Source organism: Scylla paramamosain, unplaced genomic scaffold, assembly GCF_035594125.1.
Source record: "Scylla paramamosain isolate STU-SP2022 unplaced genomic scaffold, ASM3559412v1 Contig13, whole genome shotgun sequence".
Classification (NCBI taxonomy): domain Eukaryota; kingdom Metazoa; phylum Arthropoda; class Malacostraca; order Decapoda; family Portunidae; genus Scylla; species Scylla paramamosain.
The window spans coordinates 527,501-551,512 of NW_026973678.1; the positions used below are offsets into that span (position 1 = coordinate 527,501).

The 24,012-nt window shown below is 44.5% G+C and overlaps 1 protein-coding gene and 1 long non-coding RNA gene across 5 annotated transcripts in view; one reads left to right on the forward strand and one right to left on the reverse strand.

Moving 5' to 3' along the window:
* LOC135097139 (uncharacterized) overlaps positions 1 to 24,012 on the forward strand; it is a 118,899-nt gene that overhangs the window by 21,363 nt on the left and 73,524 nt on the right. The window contains exons 2-3 of the long non-coding RNA XR_010265404.1: positions 2,120 to 2,276; positions 3,366 to 3,461. This is a non-coding gene — a long non-coding RNA (uncharacterized LOC135097139). The remainder of the gene's footprint in view (positions 1 to 2,119; positions 2,277 to 3,365; positions 3,462 to 24,012) is intronic.
* LOC135097179 (uncharacterized) lies at positions 5,571 to 13,051 on the reverse strand. Of its 4 annotated transcripts, none has more exons than XR_010265438.1 (2): positions 6,227 to 13,051; positions 5,571 to 6,032 (listed from the first exon to the last, which is right to left on the reverse strand). XR_010265438.1 is itself a non-coding variant. In XM_063998950.1 (2 exons), exon 2 carries the CDS (start codon positions 11,957 to 11,959, stop codon positions 6,638 to 6,640), a length of 5,322 nt encoding a protein of 1,773 aa, XP_063855020.1. In that variant the 5' UTR covers positions 11,960 to 12,041; positions 12,667 to 13,051; the 3' UTR covers positions 5,571 to 6,637. The 4 variants fall into 4 exon arrangements, 3 of the variants coding, with proteins under 3 accessions (XP_063855020.1, XP_063855019.1, XP_063855018.1); XM_063998950.1 differs by having other exon boundaries at positions 5,571 to 12,041; positions 12,667 to 13,051; XM_063998949.1 differs by having other exon boundaries at positions 5,571 to 12,472; positions 12,667 to 13,051.

The following is a 24,012-nucleotide window of genomic DNA, read 5'->3' on the forward strand; positions in this document are numbered from 1 at the left end:
GAGGATAATGATGAAGAAAGTGTTGGTAATGAGGCGGCGCTGCTCACTTAACACCTCCTGTGAAGTCATTACAGCCTCCATAATTACCCAGCTGACAAATCCGCCGCGCCGCACCGCACATTTACAGCCGATCAATATGGAAACACACCCGGAGAAACACCAGAAGAAATACCCTCCCCATTCTTGCAGCAGCGGTACCTTCAGCGCCTACTACAGGAGAGGAGGTGGGGGGTTCCGATCGTCTCGCGGCGTCGCAGTCTCGCTCGGGTGTTCGCGGGAGCGATTACCACATGCACTTCGGCAAACGAGGCGACCAGTCGTGCCTCCGTCGTTATGAGGAGAGCAGCGGAAAGGGCGTGAGGCTTCCGGTGTGTGTGTGATTAAACGTATTCACAAAGACTTTACCTTCATCTTGCCTTCCTCTCTCCTGTTTCTCCTCCTCCTGTGGTCATCGTAAGCCTTCTCTTCCTTTCAGCACACGTGGTCCTCCTCCTCCTCCTCTTCCTTTCCTCCCTTCTACCTTTAATCCTCCTCTTCCTTCAGTCTCCTCTTCTTCCTCCTCCTCCTCCTCTTCCTTCTTCTTCTCTCCATTCCTGTCCGCCATCACCTCCACCTCCTCCTTCCTCTTTGTTATTGTAATGAGAGTGCTTTGTCAGCTGACTCTGTCTGGATATTCTTCTTCCTTTCAATTTCCTCTTTTCTTTGGGTGAAATTCTGCGAATAGGAAGTAGCGGCACGAAGGTAAACAGGTGCACAGGATTGCAGGAAACAAAACGGAAGGAACACTGAGAAAAAGTGAGACAGCGTAAAAGATATACTCGTACATGGAAAAAGGAGAGGATAGGAGAGGAGGAAAGTTAAAATTTATTCCTGTCTGCGTTCTTTCCCCTCATCTTCCTCTCACTCACTTAATTCATCCTCCTTCACTCACCCTGCCTGTACTCCTCCAGCCCTCTCTCAGCCTCACAATGCCTGCCTCTCCACCTTCTCCACCCACTCCACACTCCAGCCTGGCACGGATGCACCGGGTAATCGAAGGCTCCCTGGCAAGGCGACGTGCTTGCATACCTGAGTTTACCTTCACTCTGGGTGAAAACTTGAGAGAGAGAGAGAGAGAGAGAGAGAGAGAGAGAGAGAGAGAGAGAGAGAGAGAGAGAGAGAGAGAGAGAGAGAGAGAGAGAGAGATTCGTGTGTATCATAACAGACTTAGAAGGCAAAACACGCCCTTTGCCCTAACACTCTGTGCCACTCACTGCTACTTAGAATAACATCAGCATAAACAGCTTCTCTTTTTGTTACGTTTTTTTTCTGTGTTCCATGATCATCCGTTCGCTCTAAAGGGTCGGTGCTCTGGGTGGACGAAGCGTTTCAATCCCTTTCGTGTGTAGTTCCTTTATTTAGTGGCGGTCGTTAATCAAAGGCGCCCGCAGACACCCACACACTATGCCACCGGTCACTGCTCACTCCGGGATCCGAACAGGAGGGCGAGACACGCTGAGTGGAGCTTCATCGGGTTGATTCGGTTTCCAAAGCGAATCCACTAATCTATTGTTACGAATTAAGCCTGTTTATCTATGTTCATGGCCGCGGCGGATTTTTTTATTTATTTATTTTTTTACTATTTATCGGGGATTGCTGCCTAATTCTAATCCGTCAGATTGTGTTTCTGAATTTCGTCACTGAATGTGTTATTGTTATTGTGTTTCCTGAAGATGAGATGAACATTAATTTGCTTCTCTGTTATTATGAGAATGAGGGATGTCGGTGTGTGTGTGTGTGTGTGTGTGTGTGTGTGAGCTGAGCAAACAAAAGAAACGCATCATGATGCAGAAGATAAGACTAGACAAACAGACAAGAGAGAGAGAGAGAGAGAGAGAGAGTGGTGGAGTACAGAGGCGAAGGAATACAACACACACACGCACGCACGCACGCGCGCATACACACACACACACACAAACACACACACACACACACACACACACACACACACACACACACACACACACATCACTTTATTTCAGTGGTTATCAACACGTTGTACACTTCCCAGGACGGTGACCTCAAGACTTAGAAACACTTAACGTAACCTGACGGGGGGAACACCTTCTTTCTCCCGCAGCGCAATGGACCAACACGAATAGTTGGAGCTCGGGGGACAGGCGCGCGCGAAGGCAGACGGCGACAGATTCGTGACTCAAAACAAAAGCATCGTGACAGCACAAGTGGGAGCGTCCGTCATTCTTCAATGCAAGACCTCAAGTGCGACTGGCGGCCTGGTAAATGACGGAGTGTGTCAGCAAGTTACCTTAAGATCTGAAGTTCCTGTGGGGAAGCGTCGGTACCTTGATGTGACTGAGGTTGTGTTGATCTCTCGCCAGTATTCTTAAACGCTTTTGTTCTTTAATCAAGAGTATTTTTAAGGGATACAGCGATGATTTATTGAATTTTCTTGTGTCTGAGTTTGTTATTAAGACTATTTTCAAAAGCTACGCATAAATTAGTCTTGTTCTCGTGCGTCTTTTCCCTACTGAGATGAATCTACACCCTTAAAAACTACACACCCTTAAAAACTCTAACTTCTCCTAGAACCTATTAAAAGTAAAACACTAAATGTTCATCAGATTTTTTAAGAATACGCTGCTCTGAGGCAAGCACTGAGAAACCAGGAATGTCATGGCCTCCAATACGATGACTGGTGAGGTAAACAAGTTATGTCACTCGTGATGGCGCAGGCGGCGAGTGGAGGCGAGGCTGCCCACCGCATCCATCCTCTGAGTGGCATTAGTGCAGGAGTCCTTGTCTCATCAGCCTCGGCCTCCACAAACACGGGCTGCTTTAACACTTGTGAATATAAGGCAAAAAACATGGTGACTCGAGGAACTTTTCTGTGAGTTTATTGCACTTCCTGAGGGAGTGCTCGCTTAGGATATATAATTACCTATTTTGTATTTATCTATTAATTATATTTATATTTTTATTTTATTTTATTTTTATGAGGGAACTATCAATTATCAGTGGAGTTTTCGTAGTGTTTGTTTAGCATATATTTACGCAGAAATATATGCAGTTTCAAACCACAGCATATTACATACATACATCTAAGACAACTAGGTCACAGTGGGTCAATAGTAAAGTCCTTGGATAGAAACTTAAACTGCAAGGCGTTGGAGCATCTTCTAATGGCCTTAACAATGTGCTTACGATACACAACAATAGCTTAGGCAACAGTGACGTGGATGTACTGCACGCCATCAACCCAAGCCCGTTAAGCGAACAATAACACTCGTCTAGACACACACACACACACACACACACACACACACACACACACGTGCTAAGACCATGACCGTCTGTGTGCTCTGCAGGTGTCTTGGATCAGGAAGAGGGACTACCAGCTCCTGACGGTGAGTCTGCACACACACTCCAGTGACGACCGCTTCTCCATCAACTACTTGCATTGGGTGAGTGTTTCCTCTCGTGAGTGTGTGCGTGTGTGTTTAGAGTGGGTATTTTCTCATGAATGTAAATATTAATGTATAGATTCTCTCTCTCTCTCTCTCTCTCTCTCTCTCTCTCTCTCTCTCTCTCTCTCTCTCTCTCTCTCTCTCTCTCTCATATGACTTATCAGTGTCACATTCTTTCCATGTTGATGCTTTTTTTTTTTTCAAGATAACTTATAGATTTGTTTACGTATAATTTTATTTTTATTGTTGTTGTTGCGTGTCAGTATTCCTGTTTGCTGCTGCTGCTGCTGCTGTTGGTGGTGGTGGTGGTGGTGGTGGTGGTGGTGGTGGACGTTGTTGTTATTGCTGTTGCTGTTGTTGTTGTTGGTGGTGGTGGTGGTGGTGGTGGTTGGTGGTGGCGGCGGCCATGGTGATGGTTGTTAGTGGTGGTGGCGGCGGTGGTGGTGGTGGTGCCGGTGCTGTCAATACTCGGCACACAGCTGCCTCTGCTGATGTCGAGTGAAAACGACAAATATTTACATACATTGTGCATGTAAAATGTATAACTGTGAACACACACACACACACACACACACACACACACACGCACACACACACACACACTTATATGTACTTATTCATTGAATTTCTGCCAGGACGATTCTATTTTTACTTCGCTTCTGCGCTGATGACCGACTTCCTTCACGCGTAAAAAAATGTTATGTACAAAATCCGGAAGGAAAAAGATAACTACAGCAGGTGGTTAGGTGGCGCTAAATCTCAGGTGAATCTAGGCACAGTATATGTATTGGGTGTGTTTATCTAGTTCACTGTTATGAACTTCACTAACGATCACCTTTCAGTGCTCATCAATGGCAGTTGTTTATTGCAACTCATCAAAGTGAGAGGACAGCTGTCATCATTATCATAAACAACAATATCCATGAATCTGACCAATAAGGAGCAGTGTGAGCAGGGATGATAGGCGGGTACAGCTAGTATATTTTACACAAACACTGCTACGTATACTTGTTGCAGCTTTCCTTGCGTTTTTATGTCTTTCATGCAACACAAACACTTTTACCCCATCTTCCTCTCAGTTCGCTACCCGTCTATTCCAAGCCACCACAGCAAATCTAATCCCATCCTTCCATCTGTTCATGTGTCGTCCATGCCTCCGTGCTCCTTATCTCCTAAACCCACTTGTCAAGGTCAGCACTCTGGTTCAAGGCGAGGGATAAGCTGTCGCCACACTTCAGGGCAATTCATCCCCGCCTGTCACTTCCTCCCATCAATTACATTAAATTCATGTCAGCCGTTCAGCGCAGACAGTGTGTATCGGCGGAACAGTCAAGGTCGATGACACAGCACACAGGCCACGGTGATAATATTATGCGCCGATTGGCAAGGTGTCGCGTGTGTTGAGTATCGGGCCAGGGGTTCGATCACCAGCCGCTCTCTCTCTCTCTCTCTCTCTCTCTCTCTCTCTCTCTCTCTGGCCCTATATTTAGCAGTGCGAATTCCAGGCACTGCAGGTGTTTAACTGAAAGAAAATGTCACGTTGCGGGAGAGACCAGTGTGTAATGACTCTTGGATTGAAAATATTGAAGTGCAGTTGTGTGCATGACCTAATGAAGGTGACGCCAAGCACACTCATTGATTTAACGGTAAATTTTTTTTTAAACAATGAAGATGAATAAATCAAAATCAATAACATGAACAGTTAATCATTAAGCAATATATTAGCTTCGATTACTAATTAAAAGTTAATAAAAAAACTGACATGGAATAAAAATCATAAACCAGTATTTCCTAAACTCTTCAGTTCTTCCTTATTTAATGAATTGAAGTAAGATTTAATTAATTTTCATGTTCATTACAAATCAAGCATTTCAGCGCTTCACATGCATGCATATTCACAGACAACAATAATGTTAACGAAACACAGATGAAGCACAACACTCATGATTGCAGTCGTCCAATCAGTCCCTAACATCCTCGTCCATATTAAACACGATGACGCCCAAAATATTTGTTTGCAATTACACACATGCACGAAATATTGCCATACACTCTCATTAAACCCTGCTGGTCATTGTAGCGTTAGGGCAATCCACAGGCGAGCAATGTGTTGCAACATTTATTGTAGCGTTCCAACCTGTGGGTCCAGGATAAATCAGCCCGATACCAAATCATGGTAAAATCATATGAGCGTAGAAACACTAAAAATACAAAAATAATCACTACATAACATGATCAGACCTTGAATAGTTCCCATGTACCTCATAGTATAATAAGTACAGAAATCACAAAAATATCTCTGCAGTTCACAATATGATAAACCTCCCAAACAATGGATAAATACCCTGTGTGACTCACATCATTATAAAGCTCAGAAAATCCTCATACATATCACTGTAAATCATAGCATGACAAAAATCACACAAATACACAATAACCATAACACTCACAACATTGCCAGCGTCAGTTGTGTTGAAAATACTATGGCGTGTAATCCCCAACAGCCGGATACGTCACTGGTGCTTTGATAATTGATAGGTAATCCACTGACGTCTCACTTTCATAACCCTACAAACCACAGACATGTCAATATCTCATTCCCTGATCATATGATTAGTATAATTTAATAAACACAATCATAGGCACTAATAACCCATGATTGATAACAAGTGGTACAGAAATAATGTTGAGCACATGAAGCAAATTGTAACTACTATGAAGATAACCCTGAACAATAATCATGTAAAGGTTATAACACTTACAGTCTATAGAACAGGAGGGGCGACCTTATTCCCGAGTCCTACGAGGGAGACCCGTAGCTAGCAAACCGTCTCCACTTGTCTCACTCTCCTGTCTGTCAGTGTCTATATCAGGCCGCGCGGGCCTCCACAACAACCGTGTGCCACTCCGCATAAACTATACTCTTTAACAAATCCATTGTAGTCTACTTATACAGTATTTTTATCACATCAAATATCAAATACACAATTTACGGACAAATACATACATAGTTGGTGTAAACTCGTTCAGCATACAATAAGAAGTATATTAAGAGAAATAAAACAAATAATATTGGAACCATACCACTGACGGGTAGCACGAACGTAAAATAAACTTAACTTAACATGCGCATAATCATGTTACACTCCCCACCCCAAGAAAAAGAATTAAAATTATTGTTCTTCGATCGGAAGTATCAACACAAGTTTGTGGACAGATCTGTTAACCTTTATATCTTGATGACCCTTATACATGCTATTTCCGCTTTGTAACTTGTATCTAATTTGTACATCTCTAACCTTACCATCAGAACTCGGTAAAACTTGACACACTTCAGCAAGTTTCCAATGCCCTTTCAAATTATTACTATCCTGCACCAAAACAATATCTCCCACTCGGAGATTTCTTTTCTCACAATGCCATTTTTGTTGTACAATTAATGTTGAAAAATAATGCATCATCCATTTCTTCCAGAAGGATTTTACAATTGCATTGATGAACCTTTGGCGAGTCCTTGTGTTTGTACTGCTGTCAAATACACCTTCTGGTGTGTGTACACTTGCACGCCCTAGTATTAGATCATTTGGACAAAGATAAGATCCCTTAGTACAGTCTGAACCATTTTTCATACCTATTGGTCTCTCGTTCAACATATTTGCAATCTCAAACATTGCTGATTGTAATTCACCAAATGTCAATGTACTGTCACCTATTACTCTGGTCATAACTCTCTTCACCAATTTTACCATAGCTTCTGAGCACCCATTCTCCCATGGAGCATCAGCAGATTTTGTAAATTTCCACTCCATACCGCCTTCTCGGCTAAATTGTGATAATTTTTCCTGGTCTTGAGTCAAGAAACAAACTTCTTTACTTGCCAATTTGAGTTGTGAACCATGGTCGGAATACATTGAGTGAGGGAAGCCTCTGATGGCTGTAAACCTACGAAGAGTAGTGATGAGACTGTCAGTATCATACCCTTCTACTAAGTCAACATATGATGCTCTTGTGCTGAGACAATTTACTACAACACCATACACCTTTTTTTTACATCTTCCTTTGACTGTATCCTTAATCATTAATGGGCCAAATAGATCAAGAGCAGAATGGTAAAAGGGAGGTGAAGGTTTCAACCTTTCTTCTGGTACTGGTCCCATGCTTTGTCCAATCACTTGTTTTTCTAAACGTCTGCATGTCACGCAGCGAGATTTAACTGATTTGATTAACTTTCTAGCTTGAGGAATCCAAAATTTAGCCTGTAGTTTACATAGAGTAGATTCAATCCCTCCATGGTCTTTATCATGAATATCCTTAATGCACACCTCTGTGAGTCTATGTTTAGTGGGAAGTAGAATGAAAGCTTCATTATTGTAATTATTCTTCAGCCATGCAGCAATTCTTGATCCTACATATATTATTCCATCCTTACAAAATGGACCTAACCGCTTGAACCTTTTTTCCCAGTTGTCTGTTAAAGAAATCTGGGCTCTTTTGATCCATAATATTTCTGCTTGTTTAAGTTGATCTACTGTTGGTGATGCCAGGATTCCCTTGAAAGAACGCGCATGAAGGGCATTCAAAACTCTTGCAGTGACTCCTATAATTTTGCGGTATGAATTAAATCTGTCTATGTCAAACATATTGCAGTCATTAATATGCCAGTTGTTTACTTCAGCTGTGTTAATGATGGACTTTATCTCTGGTGTTGGAGAGATTGACTTCATGGGCCATTGAGAAAATGGTAATTCTAAGAAAGTGGGTCCACACTGCCAGCATGACGTTGGACCCATATCAACAAATTTACTTGAACGGGTCATTAGGTCAGCTATGTTTACTTCAGTCGAGATCCAGTGCCATTCATTACTCAAGGAGCTTTCTTTTATTTCTACAATTCTATTTGCAACATAAGTTCCAGCCTTAATATTGTGTTTTGTTATTTGTGAAAGCACAATCTCAGAGTCAGTAAAGTGGTGAACATGATCAAATCTGATGTTAGTTTCGTTCATTATTGTATTGCGGAGGCGAACACTAAGAACTGCACTGGACAACTCCAGTCTGGGAATAGTCTGTGTCTTAATTGGTGCGAGTCTGCTTTTGGCTGCAAGTAGCTTTGATTGATACTTATCTTTCCCAACACGCCAACGTGCATAAGCACACGCAGAATATGCTAGGGTGCTCGCATCATTAAACAGTATCAGGGTTGGTTCAACTAATTCAGCATTACAAATGCATCTAGGCAATTTAATAGTTCCCAATTCATGCATATCATGACAGAATTTGTACCATTTCCCTATAAATTCCTCAGGTAAAGGATCATCCCAGTCTAATTTCCGTCCATTCTCATCAATGTACTCAATGATTTGTCTCATCAACAGTTTACCACGTAAAGTCACTGGTGTAACAAACCCCATGGGATCAAATATTGTTGATATGTAACTAAGAGCCTTTCTTTTAGTTAGTGGATTTTGTGGTTCATCGGAATTACTCTTAACTTCAACACTGCAAGTCTGTTTACACGTACTTTTCATTTTCATCTTGAAACTTATTTCATCTTCTACAGGGTTCCATACTAATCCCAGAACCTTTTCTCCTGGTATACCTGACAAGTCCACATCATTTCCAACTTGGGTCTTCCCACTTATGATCCACTCCTTCATGTGAAAGTTTCCACGGTTCAGAATAAGCTCAACATCCTTTATGATCTGACTAGCCTTCTCTGTATCATTCATGCTATGTATGATATCATCCATGTAACTATCTTGCACAATTACGTTGGCTGCTTCAGGGAATTCCTCCTTGCATTTCTCAGCTGTTTGTCTCATAGCAAGTATAGCAATAGCCGGACTACAAATGTCTCCAAAGGGAACTGCTGTGAGGGCATAGTGGTCTGGGGCCCGATCCTCAAAGTCTCGCCAAAGAAACCTGTGTACGTGACTGTCAAATTCAGATAACCTGATGCTATTAAACATCTTGGCTATATCTCCAACAAATGCTATGGAACCTTCTCTGAATCTAAGTAAAAGACCAAAAAGACTGTTCATTACATTGGGACCCTTAGCCCAATAATTATTCAGCACATGACCATTATATGAGGCAGAAGCATTAAATACAATGCGAGTAGGGGTGGAAGCTGAACTTTGTTTCAACACCTCATGATGAGACAAATAGTGCACTGGACCTTTGTACCAATTTAACTCCTCCCTATTTAGTTTTCTAGCAACACCTCTCTTTAACATGTCATCAATTTGTACCTTGTAATTTTCTGTTGACCTACTGCCCAACTTCTTCAGTCGCTTTTCCGTACCTTTAAGTTTCATTAGTGCTACCCCAAAATTATTCGGCAAATGATGTGGATCTTTAATCCAAGGGTAATGTACAGTCCAGGTCTTCTCTTTCTCCTGATATTCAAGTCCACTGAGAATCAATTTCATTTCTTCTTCTTCCTTTACAGTTATGTGCGTCTCTCTATTGCAGTCTTTACAGTTAATGCAATTGGTACATTTGGGTCTACAATTTGTGCCTAGGTGATCCATTGCAAACAAATTATCTATATCCTCCTTAAAAGTTCTACAGATCTCCCCTTGAATTTCAAAAGTGTTAGATGTTAAGGACATGTGGTTTACTTGAGCCACATAGTGCTCTGTATATTCATTTTTGAGTTCTGGGTGCGATCCTCTGACACAATAGCCGAAGGGACCTTTCATGAGTTGCAATTTCCCTACAGTTTTAACAGTTGTAGGAATGATGTCGCAACTGTCAGCACCAATCAAAAGATCAACTCTCCCATGAGGACGGAAAATATGCATTGACTGAGAAACTCCTAACTGAGAAAGAATTATGTCCATAGGGACTGGATTAACTTCTGAAGTGATTTCATCCATTCCTACACATTGTATTAAATATTGTTTACCTGTCTCATCTACAAGAGGCATTTTATACATTTTAGTGAATACAGTATCACTTACATTTCCAACTGTTGTCATAGTGATGTTATATGGTGTGCCACATAATCCTAAGTCCCGTGCTTTGCGATGAGTCACCAAGCTACTTGTACTGCCGGGATCAAAAAGAGTTACTAATGAGTCATCTTTACAGTTAACTTGACCAATCATCAGCAAAGTACAACCATCTGACTTGTTGGTGTGAATATTAATATCATTTTGATAAAGCAAATAGTGAAGTCTCGGATGATGTGGCTTACCACAAACATTACCATTTCCTAACTTCATGTAGCAACTGCGTTTTTCCTGACAATCCTTAGAACTGTGTCCCATTGCCAAACAGTGAAAACAAACATGGTTCTTCCGTAAAACCTCCATCTTGTTTGAGGGTTCCAAATTATGAAATGTGTTACAGCGACTGATAGTGTGCGAATCAGAATTGTGATACCAACAAAAGTTGGGGTTTCCGTAGTTTTGTCTATGACGTCCAACCTGTGAACCCCCACTAGATAGTGTTTGAGTGAACTTCTGCATTATACTTTCCATGTTAGCCTGATGTTCTGCTTGTTGAAGTTGCAACTTTTGCAATGTTCTCATAATTTGACTGTCATCCTCTTTTACCTCTACACTATGAACAGTAGCCTTGGAATTATGTGACCTCTTACGAACATCTTTGTCTATATAATCAAGGACATTCTTTTCTTCCTTCAAATACTTTAACAACTCAGGAAAAGCATTTACTTTATTTGACAGATTTTGGTAGATCTTAGTCCACTCTCTTTTTTGTTGGGGTGGAAGTATTTTCTCAATTAAGCTTATCACAATTACAGTGGACATCTGTACTTCTAAATTATTTTTACTCATGTCAGTCCAGCACTTTTCTATGACTTCCACGGTTTCTACAAATTTACCAGTATTGCCTTCAGCAATTGGCTTTAATTCTTGCAGTTGGTTGATAACAGTATCTGTCAATCTAACTGGATCAGCATACCTTTGGTCAAGACGACGGAACATTTCCTTGTAATCATCATCTACTCCATGTACTACACTTAGCGCTTCACCTGATAAGCACTGTTTTAAGGCAAAGGCATTTTCCCCATAATTGACAGTCATTATTTTATCATAGTTGCTGCGAAATGTCTGGTATTGGCGTATGTCACCTTCAAATTTAGGAGGTTCTATTGGCTTCACCTTAACCTTAGTTGCACTATCTGTTAAGGCTGTCTCCTTTTCCTTTTTACATAGCTGTAATAAAGTCTCACAAGCACCTGTCTTCAACAATTCTGCCTGAACTATATACTGTTCTTCATTCTTAAGTTTTCCATTAAAGTCCTCCTCCTCTTGATCACTCTCACATAATGCGTCCATCACATCCTCGTGTCGTCTCTCGAGTTCCCGAAAAGCGTCCTTTACTTCCTCATAATAATCCTCAATAATGCTAGATGGCTTACCCTGCTTCACTTGCTCAGAGAGTAGGTTACACTTCCTAGTTAGCTTTCCACGGGCTGTCCCTCGTAGTCTCCGTCGGCGCTCAAGGTCCTCCGTCTTGGGCATGGTTGTGGGTGTTGTTGGAATGTAGCGTTAGGGCAATCCACAGGCGAGCAATGTGTTGCAACATTTATTGTAGCGTTCCAACCTGTGGGTCCAGGATAAATCAGCCCGATACCAAATCATGGTAAAATCATATGAGCGTAGAAACACTAAAAATACAAAAATAATCACTACATAACATGATCAGACCTTGAATAGTTCCCATGTACCTCATAGTATAATAAGTACAGAAATCACAAAAATATCTCTGCAGTTCACAATATGATAAACCTCCCAAACAATGGATAAATACCCTGTGTGACTCACATCATTATAAAGCTCAGAAAATCCTCATACATATCACTGTAAATCATAGCATGACAAAAATCACACAAATACACAATAACCATAACACTCACAACATTGCCAGCGTCAGTTGTGTTGAAAATACTATGGCGTGTAATCCCCAACAGCCGGATACGTCACTGGTGCTTTGATAATTGATAGGTAATCCACTGACGTCTCACTTTCATAACCCTACAAACCACAGACATGTCAATATCTCATTCCCTGATCATATGATTAGTATAATTTAATAAACACAATCATAGGCACTAATAACCCATGATTGATAACAAGTGGTACAGAAATAATGTTGAGCACATGAAGCAAATTGTAACTACTATGAAGATAACCCTGAACAATAATCATGTAAAGGTTATAACACTTACAGTCTATAGAACAGGAGGGGCGACCTTATTCCCGAGTCCTACGAGGGAGACCCGTAGCTAGCAAACCGTCTCCACTTGTCTCACTCTCCTGTCTGTCAGTGTCTATATCAGGCCGCGCGGGCCTCCACAACAACCGTGTGCCACTCCGCATAAACTATACTCTTTAACAAATCCATTGTAGTCTACTTATACAGTATTTTTATCACATCAAATATCAAATACACAATTTACGGACAAATACATACATAGTTGGTGTAAACTCGTTCAGCATACAATAAGAAGTATATTAAGAGAAATAAAACAAATAATATTGGAACCATACCACTGACGGGTAGCACGAACGTAAAATAAACTTAACTTAACATGCGCATAATCATGTTACAGTCATGATGACGGGCGGCCACCACTGCCTGACACACACACACACACACACACACACACGTTCACCATAACGCCTACAATTGAGTAACAAGACTGAGGATGTATTGTGTGTGGCGGCGCAGGTGTGTGCTGTCTTATCCCAGCGGCGAGCTAGTATTGTGGCGCCATTGTGTTGCCATTGCAGTCAACACTTCACCGAGTTTTTTTGAGGCCACGGCGGCTCGGGATGAGAGTCGCGGTAATACGGCTTGAGGGTGGCGCGGCGAGCGGCGGCACGAGGCTCGGTGTTCACTCCTGGCGGAGAGCCTGCACCTGCTGCCTCGTCCACACACACACACACACACACACACACACACACACACACACACAGTATACACTAGGCACTTTATCCTTCCACCATATTCTTGTGCCGAAATCCGAAAACCCTATACTGAAATATATTCCCATAAGACGAGTCTGTGGCAGAATTTGTTGCTCATCCAACCACCTCACCAATCCTGCACGATATCAAGGATGCTTTATATATATATATATATATATATATATATATATATATATATATATATATATATATATATATATATATATATATATATATATATATATATATATATACACTTCCAAAAACAGAGAAGCATCCTAAACATCAAAGACCTAAGATAGTATCAGCCGAGAGAGAAGGAATGCAACAGAAAACGAGCTACAAGACCGCTTACGGAGCGAAGACTATGTATGGCATGATGGCATGAGGTGGTGGTGGTGGTGGTGTTAGGGGGGTGTGAGGGAAGCGCACGAATTTCCAGCACCGCGTTATGGCGGACGCAGATGAGGACCCAAGCAAACTAACAGCGGCCATATACTCTCTCTCTCTCTCTCTCTCTCTCTCTCTCTCTCTCTCTCTCTCTCTCTCTCTCTGGTGTAAGCATTTCGTCTCCAGGGCGATACATTACGAAGGAGGGGGGGGGGACGTAAAACAAGGCGCGGCAGGAAGGAACACCGCGCTTTGGATGCGGTTTAAGGCAAATACCCATCACGGCCGGGACGCATCACCATCACCGGAATTTTACTGGTAATTCCCGGCTGGAGAAGGCAGGAAGGGATCGAGAAGAGGAAGGCAGTATTTAGGGCAATGGCGGCGTGGGGAGCTGCGGTAGGCAGGAATTATTGTTTATTATTGGATAAAAATAATGACTTTTATGTTTATTTAGGGGAGCTTCGGCAGGATCCCTTTTTTCACGCAGGGCCAAATTAAGGAAAGCTGGTGCATGATCCTTTTTTCCCGGTGTCGAGCCAATTACGAGCACCTAGGAGTTGGGTGCCAGGTGAGTGCTCAGTTCACTAGTCCGGGGATCGCCATGCCGCCAAGACTTATCTTTCCGAGTAACTTTACATTTCAGCATAGTTTATTTTCGAAACTTTTTCGAGGTGACTGGGAAGCTTTTTCCAGGCTTTCACTGAGTATAAATATGCGCTGGAAAGCTGGAAAAATGGCTGGTGCGCGCGCGTGCGCGCGAGCTTGGACGTACGCACGCTAGCACCCACCCACACACACACACACACACACACACACGGCGAAGCAAATGGGCGAGCCTCTTAGTGTGTAGCCCCTGTTCACCTAGCAGCAAGTACGGGATGTAACCCGAGGGGTTGTGACCTCGCTGTCCCGGTGCACAGTGGGACCAAATGATAAATTTCTGGCCAAAATAGGAGATTACAGTTTACTAATTTACACTGGTCCAGCGAAAGTTATGAAGTAGCATGTCGGAATACCGTGGTTATTTCCGGCATAAACCATTCCATGATGATTTTACAGAGCATATAATGATGTTCAGGAAAAGAGAAAATCATTATATTTTTGTTATTTTTTTTACATGTAACAAACAGGAATCGCTGTAAATAAATGGCTATTATTCTTTTTTAATGTGATAATACAGATATAAGGAAAAGTATTTAATATTAGGTTTTATGATAGGCTTTTAGTGAAACGCCTGTATGGTAAGATCGGGTCATATCGGATGCCGATATCCAATTAGTTTGGAAGAATATACATAAATAAACATGTCTGTAAAGAAAAGGGCTCCACATACGTCCACCATTAAGAATAAGAGAGTTTATCTACAACAGCATTCGAATTTCGCGCTAGGAGGCTGGGAGGGAGGGGCGCGCGCAAGTTCTCTCAGTCTAGTGTAACAGCACCACACACACCGCCCAGTGTTTAAACAACCTGATAAAGCCTTCATTAGTTCAAGGTTAGACCTACCATTTCTGTACTTATGTTATGAATATATAGAGAACGTCCAAGTGTGCCTATAATAATATACAATGCAAATTTTGGTGAAAAAAAAAGTAGAAGAAACTGTTAAGCCGTCACGCAAATATAACAAAATGAATAAAATAGTTAGCCCTAATAATTAAAAGGAAATCGTGCATATTCAGCAGTAACTTGCTTAATATGACTTTACCACAAACACAGACAGTATAGATGTATTGTTTCTTTAATTTCAGATGGCGGGGATTGCTAGAAGTGTTCTATTAGACAAGTATATATCACGTAGAGACTGCCACTCATTTGAACAAGTTATTTCTAATGTAATATCAGAACATGAGATATTGCATCACCACACACCGACACTGACACCTGCAGCAATTTCAACCTTTAAGAATGACTTCCAGACACGATGGAGAAAGGCAAATTACATCAATGCCAGGTTCCAAAAGAATAATAGTGTTTGGCTCTCAAAGAAATTAAAATTACAGGAAATTGAGGACAGTACACAACATGAGATCTCAAACACCAGTGAAGCAGGTCATTCAAAGAGAGGTCGATCATCTGCAGACTTCAAAACTGTTAGTGAAAAAACAAAGCCAAGAAAAAACAGAAGTAAGAAGAAATATTCAGCAGAAGAGCTTGTCTTTGCAGCTCAGATGAAACTTAGGAATTCTGGGAAAAGTCATGCTGCGAAGATTTGTAAGGAGCAGCATTAAGTACCCCGACTAGGTAAACAAAAATGATAAAGAAATTGGTGAACAAAACTGAAATTCCTCTGACTCCACACGAGGCACTTTCCATAATGCTCAATACAAACATGAGCAAAAGTACTTACAATTATTAAAGAACCATCCATAAGGAAAGAAACTGTACACTTTATCCATCCTACAAAAGTGTGGTAGAAGCTACAAAGACTTGTTATCCCCCGGGCATTAACATCTGTGATTTTAAAGCAGAAGTCCCTCTCCAAAACTTGCTTGATAAAACTGCCTCAAGTCTACTGCTTTCTCAGAAAATGGTTGTTGACCTAATCAGATCACAGTCAGCACATACCATGCCACTCTCTTTTGAACTCCTCAGTAAATATGGTTTTGATGGCAGTGGAAATCATTCCCTCTATGCCATGAAATATGACAATACAAATAGTGATGTGAGTGAAACTAACATGTTTGCAACTTTCCTATGCCACCTTAAGTTACTTGAGAAAAGAAGCAAGATGACAGTCTGGCAAAACCCTGCCCCATGCTCATCTGTTTATTGCCGCCCCCTTACATTGCAATTCATCAAGGAAACTCCACATCTTATTCCATCTGAACATGAATTCATTAAAAATGAAATACACAACCTGATACCAAGTGAAGGAAGGGGTAATACTGTATACCACAAACTGATTCTGACCATGGCCGATGGAAAAGTATGCCAGGCACTAGCCACCACTGCATCTTCCACTTGTTATTTATGTCAACCTGTCACAAAACCCTTTGGAATGAATAATTTAACTGTAATAAAAGAGAAAGTAACATCAACAGAACATTTAGAATTTGGTATATCTCCTTTGCATTGACTAATAAATACCCTGGAATGTGTTTTGCATATTGGCTGCCGTGTGCAGGTAAAAACATGCTGTGTAAAGGAAGAGCTGCCAAAAAATACTGTAAAGAAAAGAAAAGAATTCAGAGGGAACTAAAAGAAACACTTGGAATTAATGTGGACTTGTCTGCACAAGGTAGTGGCAACACAAATAATGGAAATAGTGCAAGAAGGTTCTCTAGTGAGCCTTCAAAAGCTTCAGCTATTACAAAAGTGGACGAACAACTTATCCATCGATTGTCAGTTATTCTGTTTGCTTTGAATTCGGGTTATGACATCGACACTGAAGCCTACAGGAAGTATGCTGAGGACACAGCACAGCTCTGTGTGACCAACTGGTATTATATGCCAGCCTCAGTACACAAGATGCTGATGCATGGCTCAAGTGTAATCGAGGCTTTGAACATTCCAATAGGGCAGGCATCTGAGGAGGCCATTGAGGCCAAACATAAGGATGTCAGGAATATACGATGCAGCCATACATGCAAAATATCAAGGCCAAGAGTGAATCAAGGGCCCTAAGTGAATTCTTAGGGCACCACGGCAAGCAGCCTCGGCGGGGCTGGCGCACGCTGAGCCGCAGGTGGGATGGAGCCTCCTGCAGCGTTGCGGCGCGAGCCACACACTTCAAATGATAATTCAGTTTGTTTCCAGACATTTTATGAAATCACACTTCTTGCTCAAGAATTGCTGAACATGAAACTGGACCACATTCAGGATGACCCGACTCAGTGTTCACGAGCATGGCTGGGCCTGAAATTGAGCTCAGACCAAGGAAAGAAGCCATTTCCTGCGTCCAGCATGTCACCAACTCTCGGATTCCCTGTTATTTTTTAACAGAAAACAACAACAGATTGCGAGTCACGCATTGTATTTCAGTAAATGTTACAATGTTACGAAGTGAGCTGTGGCTCAAACATCCTGAGTGAGTGAGTGAGGCCTTGATGATCTGTGACACATCTGTCCTGATAATCGCCTGACTCGAGGCTTTTATCACCTCGGTTTTTTTCTGCTTCAGTACCAAGTGATTGTAAACCCCGTACTGTGAGTCCGCCATCACTGACATCACTCCACCAAAGAGGAAATCAATCTGAACTGCCACACATAAGGGAAACTGCAGGAAGCCACCAGGCCTACACATGGCTGTCACTTACCGTCCCCATCCATAAATATGTGTAATAATGTAAAGATGCCTAATGACTCAGCATTAACAAGCTGACTATTGTGTCTTCCACTCCTCCACCATTCATCTCTCCTCTGGGTATCCATTCACCACGGCACAAGCGCTTCCTTCTCACGGATGCACACTTGTACTTATTCCCTTTTCACACCAGAGGGACACGTTTTGGCTTCACCGCTGCATTCTACCTCTAGATGAACGAAGCATGCAGAGTGAGGCGGCCAGTGTGAGGCGAGCGGGGTGAGGCGGTGCAAGGGTGAGGGTAATAGGGTTAAGAGCAGTGGGTGGTCATCAAACACATGACCTGACCTCGTTTCCTGACCTGAGCGAACTGGCCTTCAGACTCAACGGAATGGAAGTTATGGGAGGCGGGAAGTTAGACGATTTACACTGCAGAGAGAGAGAGAGAGAGAGAGAGAGAGACCTAGAAACTTGACATCATTCAGATTATTTATGACCCAGAATCCTGAGCTAAACCAAACAAGGCGAGACGTATCAGAGAGGAAGCGTGCAGGTCGACTATGACCACAGCTCTCTCTCTCTCTCTCTCTCTCTCTCTCTCTCTCTCTCTCTCTCTCTCTCTCTCTCTCTCTCTCTCTCTGATGCCTCGCCCTCCTGTCCCCGCTGAAGGAGAATGAAGAGCACAGAACGTAATGAAATGCAGACCTAGTGAAATATGAGGGGCGGATATTGCTGCTTGCCTTTCGTGTTTGGGTGAGGCATTAGTAGTAGTGGTAGTGCTAGTACTAGTGGTGGTGGTGGTGGTGGTAGTAGTAGTGGTGGTGATAGTAGTCGCGTATTGGATGTATGTGTGTGTGTGTGACGTAATTAAGTAAGGTATGAGGGAATGAGATTTTTCAACTATTTTTTCCTTGCTAAATGTGTCAGGATATTTTAGCACGTGACGTCGAGAGATTCATAAATTATTCGAGCAAGTAAATGTATCCCCCTTGCGCACACAGACACACACACACACCACACACACACACACACACACACACACACACACACACACACACACACACACACACACACACACACACACACACAGCCACCAATTCATACAGGAATTCGTAACACATCATTACGAGTCCATTTCCTTGCAAACTTGTACATCTTCCGATAAGTTTCCCCGTTCGTCTCTCTCTCTCTCTCTCTCTCTCTCTCTCTCTCTCTCTCTCTCTCTCTCTCTCTCTCGTTCTTTTATTCTCTGCGTTTGTTTCCGTTGTTGTTGTTGTTGTTGTTGTTGTTGTTGTTGTTGTTGCTTTTCCTCTTCCGCTTCCTCTTTCTCTTTCTCTTTTCTTTCTCCTTCTTTTTCATTCTCTCTTTTTCTTCCCTTTCCTCCTCCTCCTCCTCCTCCTCCTCCTCCTCCTCCTCCTCCTCCTCCTCCTGGCCTTATGCTTCGGTATGTGATCTCTTTACCTCTTAGTTTGCTGGTGTTCTTAAGAATCCATGGAAGAACCTAAAGATTTGTTGCTGTTTACTTATCCTATGTAGTCTGGTGTAATCCTCCTTCTATCCTCTGTTCGACTCTTGACCAGCAGGGGCACAGGAAACGCAGGTAACAGTGCAGGTGTTTATTCACAGAAGGTGTGAACAGAAGGCTGGAGGTAGGTGATCTCCCGGCGCCAGGCCGCGCACTTCAACTTAACACTTATGACTGAAGCCTAGCTCGTTCACTCATACACGTATTCATGCCTCACACAAGTCTCGCTCATTCACTCGTTCACACAACTAGCTAACAACCACACACCTCCCCCGAGACATAAGGAAGATTCCTTATCTTTGTTATGGCTACCGTAACACATGAAACAAAGTTACAATGATTGAAGTACAGAAAACACGGTACATATACACAAAACAAACACAGCGTACAATGAACACGTACGACTAATCGTAGGTGCTACGGTGCCACCGCACCTGCAGTCGTCTCGGCTCCCTACGCTGTCGGCTGCTTCGACGCTCTGGTTGCTCTCGGCCACGGTGTACCCCGTTACCCTGATGCTCCGGGCTGCCGGGATGGTGGTGTTCCTCGTGACCCTGATGCTGAAGCGCTGCACCGCCATGAGCGGTGTGCTGCTCGACAGGAAGGGGAGCAAGAGGTCTGTGTGGGCGTAGGTGTCTTCTATTACGCCACATCACGCGACCGCTGCCCATCTTGATGAGGTAGTCTCTCCTTCGCCCAACAGCCACGATGACACCCAGGCGATCCCAGAGGCCTGTCGTGTGATCTTGAACGTCGACGTGGCCACCGAGGTGCAGGAGAGGAAGAGTACGGGCGGACGCGTCGTGGCGAAGTTTCGCTTTCTTCCTCAGTCGCTCTGCCTTGGCGTCGCACTCATCAGCAGCGCGCTGCCACTGCTGAGCGTATGAGCGATGATGAGCCGGGACACAGGACCTCATAGGATGACCGAAGAGGACTTGTGCTGGTGATCGCCCTTCCGCCCTCGGAGTGTTGCGCAGTTCCAGCAACCCGCGAGCGAACGCATCCTCGTCCAGGTGTCCCTGCTGTGTGGTCGTGAGGATCAGCTTCTTCACGGACTTGACCGCTGCCTCGGCGTGACCATTGGAGCGTGGATAATGAGGTGAAGATACACGATGCTCCACCCCCCATCGAGCCAGGAAGCGCCGTACCGATGAAGAAGTGAACTGCGGTCCACCGTCAGTCCTCAGGAGAACAGGCACGCCCGTGTCGGCGAACACACCCCGAAGGACACGAACGAGCTGATCAGCCGATGCTGGACGTGAGCATGCAGACACGTGAGGCCACCCAGACAAGCGATCTACATACACGAGGTATGTACGGCCTGCTGCGTGGAAGTAGTCTGCAGAAACTGACTCAAACACCCTGCTGGGTGTGTCCGTGTCCTGCCAGAGAGGTTCGTTGGCTTGGCTTGGTAGGAGTGGACGGCATAGTGAGCATCCAGAAACGACGTTCTCAACGTCTCTGTCCATACCAGGCCAGTACACCGTTTGTCGGGCCCGTCGCTTGGTGCGCTCCATCCCCTGATGACTGTCATGGAGTCGCTCTAGTGTTTCTCGGCGGAGGCTGTGAGGAATAAGAAGCCTCGGCCCGTAAACCACCAGGTCGTCGTCTACGGCCAGCAGACTGCGCACCGGCCAGTACGTACGCAAGCGGTGATCGAGGTCGTGGCAATGATCAGGGAAGCCCTCGATGATGACGTTCTTGAGCAAGCAGTACTCCCCGTCTCTTGCTGCTGCGGCACGTACCATTTCCACAGTCTGATCCTGGAGTGGTGCTAAGCGGACGCCGTCCTCATTGGTGGCAGATAACGCTGAGATGACCGCTGAGTGGAGAGGGTCGAGGTCACCAGAAGTAGCAGCATCCTCTTCCTCCACTGGGTCCTGTACTGGAGCACGTGAGAGGGCGTCGGGCACACAGTGTGTCGATCCCTTTTGCCAGCTTGCTGTGAAAGAATACTGAGCAAGCTTCTCCCTCATGCGCTGCAGCCGCAGGTTCTCTATTTCTCCCAACAACTTGCTATTGAGGAGAGGTATCAGCGGGCGGTGGTCGAGCACTAGATCGAAGTGAGGGAGTCCTTTCAGGTAGGTGCCACATTTCCTGACTGCCCAGACGAGTGCAGCCATTTCCAACTCTATTACTGCATAGCGGCTCTCTGTGTCTGTAACAAATCTTGACCCGCATTGCACCATCTTCCACTGGTCACTGTGCTTCTGCAGGAGAACGAATCCAAATCCGTGCATCCTTGAGGCGTCAGTCTGTAGCATCGTTGGTAATGATGGGTCGAAGTATGCCAAGACAGGTGGGCTGACGAGACACTGTTTCACCTTCTCAAACGCCTCTTCATGGTTAGGAGACCAGCACCAACTGTTCTTCGGGCGTAAGAGATCTCTGAGGGGTTGTGCAGCTGCAGCCACAGCAGGAGAAAAGCTTCCAAGCTGGTTTGTAAGACCCATGAATGATCGTAAGTCGGTGATGTGCTGTGGTCGTGGGAAGTCAGAGATTGCCTTAACTTTCTTTGAGTCTGTCGTGTAGCCTTGTCCAGAAACAGAGTAACCACAGTAATCTACCACTCTTTCCGCGAATGTAAACTTCTGTGGGTTGAGAGTGATGCCGTGCTGGTCACACCGCCGCACAATCTGAATGACATGGGCTAAGTGCGCACTGTAGGTGGAGTCATAGGCCAGGATGTCGTCCACGATCTTGATGGTGTTAGGTATGTCGCCGAGAGCTTGGTCTCCTCGACGGTTATACTCGTCTCCAGACGAGACGAGACCCATAACCGCTCGCCGAAACTTGTACCGACCCCAAGGTGTTATGAAGCAGGTTAAATCCTGGTCTTCTTCTCTAATGGGGACTTGAAAATACCCCATCTTGGCATCAAGAGTGGTGAACCAAACTGCTCCGGTCCCGATCGAGGCGATGGCGTCATGAGGTGAGCGCACTGGATACACGGGCCTCTTCACGTAACGGTTGAGTCGTGTCAGGTCAACACACAGCCTTACACCAGATGTCTTTTTTGGGACAGGCACGATGGGGTGGCACCATGCCGTAGGGTAGTCCACACTCTCGATGATTCCCTTGTTAAGCAGCTCTTCCAACTGGCTCTTAATTTCTTCACGCCAATTGTAAGGGATTGTACGAGATGCTGTTACGGCGAAGGGTCGAGCGTCGTCTGTCAACTCGATGGCCATGGATCCACCAGCCATTGCACGTAAACCTTCCTTTGCTTCGAAGACGCTGGGAAAGGCCTTGATCACAGCAGCAGCGTGCCCCGCACGCTGCTGTGGCGTTGGGTCGTAGGAATGAGGCCAGCTGATCACTTCTGTGGGCGTAGATAGAGGTGGCTGCGAGGCGGTCGGGTACTTGATGGAGCTGTTGCCGGTGTGCTGTTCTTCCCTGCGTAGCGGTCGGATTTGAGCCGGAAAATCTTCGGGGAGGATTCCGAGAGCGATGGAATCGTACCAGCTAAGCAGCGCCCCCTTCACCTCCTTCACCACGCTCACAACAGTCTCAGCTTCCCTGTCGCCCAGTTGCAAGTGCGACGAGAAAGTTCCTACACAGGTGAGGGGGTGATTACCGGCAGCATAAAGTCCATCACCATCAGCGGGCGCCAAGCTGGAGGGCGGGATTCCAAGGAGTGTTGCCGTGTCGAGGCCAATAACGGTCGTTTCGGCCCCAGAGTCAGGAGTCCACGTAATCTTGTCTCTTCCAGCGGGATGTGTGGCGGTAATGAGCACCTGGGGCGCAGGTCGTGCCGTCACCGTCTTTGTGTATACGCCTGATAAGAGCTGGTATACACTGGCACTGGCTCCCCGCCTCGGGCCTGCACCGCGATGAGGAGAGACAGTTGAGGAACTCCTCGAAGCTCCTCGTCGTTTCCTCACTGTCTGCTGACATACACTCGCAAAATGCCCTCTTTTCCCGCAGTTACGACACACTTTATCTATTGCCTGGCATCCCCTTTTGTCACTGCGACAATCTTTGCCACAACGATAACAGCCCGTGGGGCTTGAGCCCCCGAAACTGCCCTTCCTGTAGTTCGAGACAGCGTTCACACCATGGCTCGAAGAGTGAGAGCCGCCCCTTAGTACTGCACTACACTGGTTAGCGCTCTCTGATGCTCTGCAAATATCTATGGCGTTTTCAAGGGTGAGTTTCTTGTTTTCCAGCATGCGTTTCAGAGCCACTTCGTCTCGTGTCCCAACGACAATTCTGTCACGCAGCTGATGGTTTATGCACTGGTCGCAAAAGTCACAGAAATTGGCGATTTCCTTTACAGCACATAAAAAGTCGTCAAAACCTTCTTGCGTTTCTTGCACGCGGGAGTAGAAGTCTCTTCTATCCATGATGATGTTGCGCTGGCTTCGCAGGTACTCACACATTGCATCGAGGATGGTTCTTAACTCCGCGTCTCTCGGTAAGCTTATCCCGTAGCGAAGT